The following is an 8,521-nucleotide window of genomic DNA, read 5'->3' on the forward strand; positions in this document are numbered from 1 at the left end:
ACAGAAGCAATCGCTTATTTATCTCGCTTTACATTGCGCGGTAAATCGAAACACGAACAGGGGAATTGAAAAGCTCGTTGGTGGAGATATGAAGCAGCTGTGGCAATCAATCTAGCGGTCGCTATTTTTCACAGGTACGTGCTAAAAACGTATCGAAATCTGTCTTACCGATCGAAGTGTATCAGCCGGTAAAAGTAATATCAACCAAATTGCATGCAACTTTAAATCTATTTTTGGTGCAGATTGTACTGGATTAAAGATAAATAAGGTATTGTAGGATTAAAGGTAAATAGGTGGAATATAAGAGAAGAAAATTTACGTTTCACCAAACTGCGACACTTTGAAACCACCCCATGCTCTTTGAAAGTGGTTACCTTATCAAAAAAGGAAGACACCCCACCTGCGAAAGGTGTAGGTGTTTCAAAAAGAAGTCTTGTCAATCGGATAGCACATCCGAACGGTCGAGACGGTGTTTGTGGGTGTGGAAAACCCATCTAAAAGTGCCCCGAGCAAAGCGATCAGCATAAAGGCGTACGAGACAGCTGTAGGGGGAATAATATTCCGTGTAAATATTATGAATAATAAATGGATTGTTTGGGTACCTGGTTGGCTAAGCAGCCGAGCGCGTACAGCCGATGACGATGGGCACGCGAACACATTATTGAAGACGGTTACGCTCACATGCTGCTCAACCGGAAATGAACCGGTCTAGTGTACAGTGGGCATCTTCAGCCCCGGTATATACCCCGCGGTGAGTTTTCCAGCGTGTAGTATATAGATCATTGCAACGATGTCGACGGGTACTTTGCCTAATTGTGCGCCACTTCAGCAATCCGGACTCGTGGACACCGCACGAAACGATTAGGGAACAGAGAAAGCATCGAAAGTCTGGTGGTTTCGTGGTATGAAATTGAAATTTAACCTACCTATCTACAATTTTTCAAACGACTCTATAGGGGGCACCCGTATACATTCCGCAATTTCCGATTCGAGATTCCACTATGGGGATTTTTTTTTGTTTTTGTTTCTTTGAATAATTAATCCATGGTGTTGGGAAATTTAAGAAACTGTTGCATGACGTTTTAGTGAATATTGGAAAGATTGCGTTTTGAAGCGAGTGTCATTAAGCCATGATATTACTATAACTATTTACATACAGGGCTAAATTTCTAGGAAGTTTGACAAAGAATTTTGTGAAAATTGCTAGCACGAGTACCCGTATTTCTAAATTGGTGAATTGGTGTGTCAGAAATTCGTAATAACGCCAAAGATTTTTGAAACATACAATTGTTCGTTTCAAAATGTTGCCTTTAAAGTAAGAGCGAATGTTGTACTTACTTGTGATGTTTTCAAGTAATAAGTGATATTCGTTCACTTCTTCTCAAGACGCTAATGCTTCGATCCTTAGGAGTTGCACTGATTCTGACTTCCGGATTTCGGATTAAAAGTTAATTGATAAATAATCATGTTTCCGGAATCGTTCACGCGTTATTGTCAGTTATACACGACTCGACAAAATGCTCGGTCAGACTGCGCCGTGGTTCCCATGTATAAAAAATCACTACTTAGCGAAACGAAGGGTTCGGGCGGACCGGTGGTATAGGTGGTAGAGCGCACAAGTTAACATTGGTTAACATTTCGGGATATCCGAAACTACGCGGTTAATGCTGCGATGTCTGTTTCTGACCACTGGTTTTTGTTCGAGATTGCGTAATAGTCTCGCCACAATATCAAAGAAACCAGAAATGACTGGCTTAGACCTCTTAAGGTTATTGTGTCGATAACGAAGAAGTGAAGGGATTTTTTAACTTCAGTCTACGCCAACCGAGGCAAGGACGCGACCGACAGCACCAGGAATGAAGACGAGGAGGTTGATACCGGACATTTCAGTCTGGCTAGGACGCAAACAAGAAGAACTGCACTTTTTCTTAACCCATCTCCTTACGGGGCATGGATTTTTCAGGAACTACTTCGCCGAGAAAGCCCTCCTGGACGAGTCACCGAACTGCCCAGTCTGGACCAACGACGTGGAGAACGTGAGCCATACATTCTTCTCATGTCCCCGATTCGTCCGAATACACCAGGAAATCCAACAGAGAAGTCGATCCAGATTCACTACGGTAAAAATGTTGCAAAGATGTGGCCCGGCAAGGACACCTGGGACGCAGTACGCACGGCAGCCAGGGCCTATCTTTATGACACTGCAACAGTTGTGAAATGAGTTGAGCCCACCGACGCCATGGCGAATATGACGACGATGATAACCTCGTAAAAACATTATGAAGCAGCAGTGCCAACAGACACATGAGGACGTCGAAGCAGCAGCATAAGCAGGGAAAGAAGTAAACGCATCGGCAGAGTTGCATCAGGTCGAGAAGTGGTTTGACGAGATCGTACCAGGACGCTGATTCATTTTCCTTGGAACTAGCAAACCTGAAGAATCCTGCACTGCACTCCTTTTTTGTAATTAAATCATTTAACAGACGCCCGTTAGTTTTCCCGCAAGTCCTCTGGGGGTCCGCACAAGAGTAGATTCGCTAAAATACCCCTATCATTAACACAAAAAACACTTACCAATAACAAAACCAGTGTCTTATTTATCACATATATCACTAGAAGCAATCACTTTTCCTACACTAAAAACATTCCGTCAAGTGAACCTCAATCAGCTGTTTTCCGATTTCAAATGCAACGGAATTCCCCCAAAACTTGGTGATCATAAATCAAAACAACACACCAGTCCGTTTATGCACGCCGCTCGACTACTGTACGCTCCCGATTGCAAATGTCACAACATCACCCACACATGCGTACACTGCAATTGACAGTCGCTCTTTACACACGGAGAAGAACAACAAAAATGTCGAATTGCTCCACTGTTTACTAACTGTACAATTCATGTAACTTCGCGAGTGTATGCGAAATTCGCTAATTCCGTATCCCGTCTATTGCTTCGGGGCAATACTGCAAACGGCCTACACCGAGAACCGGGCGCGGTTATTCGAAACAGCATGTGGATTCCACCGAGAGAATGCTCGATGCCATTCGCATTATGGTACGTATGGGTATGGGTTGGCAGGTGCTGGTATCCCCTGCCTGTGTCGCAGTTGTAATACCCAGCATCAACGCGGCCCCTGAGGGGGGTGGATGATTCAGATTGATTATTGCACACGATGTGACTAATGTTGGCCGTGCGGTAGATACAAGAAACATCATTTTCACGTTGTTAATGTATGGTTTTTTGTTTTGTTTTTTTAAAGGGTGAACGAAACAACGAAAGTTACATCCCGCTTCTTCCTACTGCAGCATCGCAAAGGTCATGGGGGATTGCGAGGATTTTCTTCCATGCTGGTGGGAACGTTGGACAATGTTCTGGACACAAAGCCATCCCCATACAGAATTTTGCATTACCAACCGTCGACGGGTTTATGCTATGGTAAGTGGAACCATCCCATAAGAGTGTGCGTATGTGTGCATGTACGTGCGGTTTAGTTTGAGATGAGCTTATCAAATGTGAGCCAGTCCAGTCCAGACACTACCCGTGCCGAACGAACCGAGCGCTAAGCGATAAGCAGCAACCGTTCCCGTTTGGATGGATGTGCCTTGACGGAAGCATCCTTCTGACATGACATACATGGGGAGGGAAAATAATGTCATATTTTTTTGTTCCTACAATATATGCCTTTCTTTTCTCTCCTAGAAATTGCTGCCGACATCACACTAGAAGCGATCATGCTGGACTGGGATTGGCTGACGAAAAACTTGTTTCGCGTAATCAACGAGATGGAAACGGAGGAAGAGATCACCAACTTTACCATCTGCAAGATCCAATCGCTACTCGCACACAGCTCCCGGCCCGCCGAAGAACAGAATGATCCGACTAGCTTTCAGGTGGCGGTCTGTAAATTTCGCGAAAAATTCCGCATGCCAGAAGATGAGAAGCTTGTCAACTACTACTACTGTAGCTACTTTCGTAAAATACCACGCCAGGGTCAGCTGTACCTGTCGCTTAATCACATCTGCTTCTACTCGTACATTCTCGGTTCGGAAAGCAAACTGTGCTTCCGGTACAACGAGCTAACTGATATCAAAAAGTCGGGCAACACCATTACGGTACGGGCGACCCAGCAGGGCAGCAAGGAGTACACGTTCGTGTTTCTCTACTCACCGAGCGAAGCGTACCAGCTGATCGAACAGCTAAGCAAGCTGACGATGCAGAAAATGATACAAGATCCGGACCGTCCAATCGTTGATCACGATCCGGTTATCCTGAAGAAGATGGAAAAGAACGTTGTGCAGAAGACGCAGCTGCTGCGTGATCTTACTGCACGCCAACAGTCGGACGAGTATCGAATACATTTTCGGGTGCCAAAAACGGAGATACTGGACGGGATGATAAAGGCATCCTTATGGGCACCTTACACAAAGAAACACGTGAATGGGGTGCTTTATCTGTCCCAGAACTATCTGTGCTTCAAGAGTGATGTCTCCGCGATGGTTGCATTAGTCATACCGTTGGCTAAGATTGTTGTAAGTTGATGTTTGGCAAGAAGTGATTCGTCTATTTTTTTGGATTACTTCGATTGATGATACTTCATTCGTTTTACAGAGCGTTGAGAAGAACGACGATCCGCACAATCGTTTTAGCAATCGAATAATTATTACCACTTCGGATGGAAACATCTTTGTCTTGCAGCACATTTTGGACCGAGAGTTTTTAATAAATAAAATCTCCGAATTGCTGTCCAAAACCGTTCCGTAAGTTGCATTATTTCGCTGTTCTTGATGAAGTTAATTGCATTGCTTTTCCTCTAATCCTAGACCTGCATCACGCGTTCACGACGACCTGGATTGGATAAAACAGGAACCCCTGATGTATCTCTACAAGGATCCAAACAATCGCGCGTTCGACGATTTACAGGCGGAAAAGGTAAATGCGTATGAAAGGCAAATAGACAGATGCGACCCTTTCATTTACCTATAACGTGCTGTACCCTTGTTTGTCATTTTCAGATGAAACGCTGGGAAGAACATTTTTCGTTGTATGGGCGAGGCATCTCTATGTTTCGCACTACCGAAACAATTAACCTCGTAATCGAGGGTATTCCGGATCAGTTGCGGCGCGAAGTGTGGCTCATCTTTTCCGGTGCAGTACACATGAAAATGATGCAACCGAACCTGTACCAGGAGCTGGTGGCGAAAGCAAAAGATCAGAACCCGGTATCGTTCGAGGAGATCGAGCGTGATCTACACCGCTCGTTACCGGAACATCCAGCCTTTCAAACGAGCATTGGCATCACGGCTCTTCGACGGGTATTGCAAGCGTATGCACTACGCAATCCCGAGATTGGCTACTGCCAGGCGATGAATATCGTTTCGTCCGTGTTTCTCATCTACTGCGATGAAGAGGATGCATTTTGGATACTGTGTTGCCTTTGCGAGTCGCTGCTGCCGGACTATTACAACGATCGGGTGGTAGGGGCTCAGATTGATCAGGGATTGCTGGATGAGTTGATTGCCAGCCATTTACCGGACCTGCACGTGAAACTGTCCGACCTCGGTATGATACGGATGATTTCACTCTCCTGGTTTCTGACCATCTTTCTCAGCGTGATGCCATACGAAAGTGCCCTGCACATAATCGATTGCTTTCTGTGCGACGGGGCAAAAGTGATCTTTATTGTACGTATGCCCCTGTGGTGATTTTATATTTTAGTCATCCATTTGTTTACTTTCGCACCTACAGATAGCTTTAAAAATTCTCGAATGGAACCAGGAAAAGCTGCTGAACTGTAACGATGATGGGGAAGCAATGCAACTGCTGTCCACCTTTTTGATGGGCATCTTTAACGATGACGAGCAACGGATCAAGATCGAGGATAAGGAAAAGCATCAAATTAAGGTACAGATAGCTAAAACATTAACGCAAGCTGTTTAAACCCATATCTCACTTGTGCATTTTCTATCTCACCAGAGTCAATCGGTACAGATGCTCATCTACAATGCATATCTAAAGTTTGGTAAGGCCATAACATCACAAAAAATTGAAGAATTGCGCAACAAACATCGCAGACTGACCGTACATCAGCTGGAGAAAGATCTGGAAAATAGTGTGATAAAAAACTATAAAGACAATGGGTGAGTATCGATCATGATACGGAGTGCCAAAGAATTTTTTAATTTCTATTTTCTCCCTTTTTGCAGTTATTTCGATAGTGATGAGCTGCGAATGCTGCTGTGCTATACGAAGGATGAGAAGATTAGTTTGAAAAATCGCACGCGGCCAACCTCGGTGAATGGTGGCGAACCCGTGTACGATATCACTGTGCTAAACGACGCAAAGAAACGGTTCCGCGACAATCGGTACGATTGCTTCCGAGTGGATTATGATACGTTTCGTAAGTTGTTCGTTGATCTTACACCGTGGGGTCATTGTCAGAATATCGATATATCGGAAAAACTGTTCCGGGTAGGTAGTGATGAAACTTGCATCGAAGGAAACCATCAATTTGAGTCGTAATGTATGCCCACACTTATTTTTTTTTAGCTGATGGACAAACAATCTTGTGGTTATCTCGAATTCAAACAGTTGATCTTTGCCATCGGTATCATCTGTTCGAAGCGAGCGACGGAGAAGCTAAAATTGTTGTACATTCTTCACCTGCCACCGCTATTGACGGCCCAAGAGCTGGAATCTAGCAGCGCCGGAGAATCTCGTGACTCAGACACGGAAGTGGCCACCGAAGCGGAAAGCTTCTTTAGCGACAATCCGCTCGAAACGCTCAAATCGCTACCGTCCCCGATCGACATAAGTCTGGAGGCATCGTCGGATGTGGAAAATCTTTCCCTATCCCAGTTCAATGCTACCACACCGAACCTATCGATGGACGATTCTCATTCGCACAATGCGGAAACATCTTCCATTTTTTACGTTGAGTTGCCGGTGGCAAGCTCTAGTGGTTGTGGTGCCGGAGCTAGCACTAGCAACGCGTCTGGCGCAAACGTAGGCGAAGCGGAATCTTTTGGCTCCCGGTCGGACATGAGTGATCTGGGCTTTCAGCGATATAGTAGTCTGGATGAAAGTGCGAGCCGCCGGCACGAGGCACGTAGCATCAGCGGGTTGCGCATCTTTCTCGACGAACCCGATTCGAACTTTACGTCAAAAACCATTCCCAACATGACACAGAAGAACTTTATCTCACTGTGGACGACGCTGCTAGAGATTTTAAACAAAGAGAAGAAAGTAACCGATCAGGAGGTGCAAGAGTCATGTGAGGAGCATTATCATGTAGAGTTATAGCACAACAATATTGATAATTGCTGTTGAACTATTTTTTTTCAGATAAAACTCTAATATCGTACGGAGAAGACGCTATCGTGAGTCGTAGGGATGATAGCAACGATAGCTTCACTCAGCTAGCAATGGAAGGTGCCGAAGTGGTAAGTGACAAACAAGATTGCAGTTTTTTACTGCCAAATTTTTCATTGATACCATCGCGATCATTTTTTAGTTTGACCCCAATGGTAACCCTTCGTCATCCAGCTCGGAACGTACACCAAGGCACAGTTCGGCCAATGCTCCACCGGAAGCGATCTGGGAAATTTCAATCGCCCAGTTCGTGGCCACCGCCGTGTCAGTCGGCATTATTGAGGAACAGTTTTCGCTGCCTTTCTCGATCAAATCGCGTGTCGAGACGTTACAGAAAAACCGGCGAAAGTGCAAAAGCTAGATGCGCCTCTCGTACATCTGTCCCACGCTTCCTGGTCCCTCCAAACTCTGCTCGGTGTGTGTGCACGTCTTATCTCTCTGTGTCTCTCTTTATACCTGCAGAATAGCACCAATCCTAAGTTCGATCCTTCCCGGCTTCCTATTTTGCACTCCGATAGGCATACGTATGCAAAATGTGTTACTGTTAATGCGCAAATCGTTGTCCTGGCTGGCTGTTGATCCTACCAGAAATCGACAGGTGCTAATTGTTGAACATTGTGGCTAAAGTTGTTATATACAGTATATGGATTGCCATCACCTGGACCACACATTTCTGGTTCGAATTAAAAGTTGTAAAACAAAAATGTATCCATTGATTATCATTTGCTGTAGTTTCGCTGCATTCCTTGGCGCATTCTGAGGAAATATTGTACATTCTTCAGTGCTGCTCCGAAATATAAAGCTTCTTTTCTTTAGTTATAAAATTGCGATTGCATAGCAAAACAGCCAGAAAAAAACTGTGAAGGAACTGATTTTTAGTTAGTTTACTGAATGCAAAAAAAGGAAAGTGAAACCAAGCACTAAGTACGAAGTTTGCGAGCAATATGTTAAGGGGCTTTTTTCATTCTGCGCGGCAATCGGTTCCGCATGGATGCGACTATTATATACACATTCTATAGGAAGCTATTTTACGAGAGTAAATTAAGTGATTATACGCGAAGGTATTATCGACTCGTCTATTATTTTAAAACATCCGAATATTCGCAAGGTCTAGCTGCAAAATAGAATCAATGTCATCGATGATCGAGATCG

The 8,521-nt window shown here is 44.6% G+C and overlaps 1 protein-coding gene across 1 annotated transcript; it reads left to right on the top strand.

Moving 5' to 3' along the window:
* The first annotated feature begins 3,011 nt into the window (after window positions 1-3,011).
* Window positions 3,012-7,730, top strand: LOC128713457 (TBC1 domain family member 9). The gene is made up of 12 exons (XM_053808318.1): window positions 3,012-3,055; window positions 3,261-3,436; window positions 3,701-4,530; window positions 4,610-4,758; window positions 4,822-4,930; window positions 5,014-5,682; window positions 5,747-5,902; window positions 5,975-6,138; window positions 6,205-6,469; window positions 6,548-7,271; window positions 7,343-7,440; window positions 7,512-7,730. The coding sequence occupies exons 1-12, from the start codon at window positions 3,012-3,014 to the stop codon at window positions 7,728-7,730; spliced, it is 3,603 nt and encodes a 1,200-aa protein (XP_053664293.1).
* The last annotated feature ends 791 nt before the right edge of the window (window positions 7,731-8,521 follow it).

The sequence above is a fragment of the Anopheles marshallii genome, chromosome 3 (assembly GCF_943734725.1).
Source record: "Anopheles marshallii chromosome 3, idAnoMarsDA_429_01, whole genome shotgun sequence".
NCBI classification, from domain to species: domain Eukaryota; kingdom Metazoa; phylum Arthropoda; class Insecta; order Diptera; family Culicidae; genus Anopheles; species Anopheles marshallii.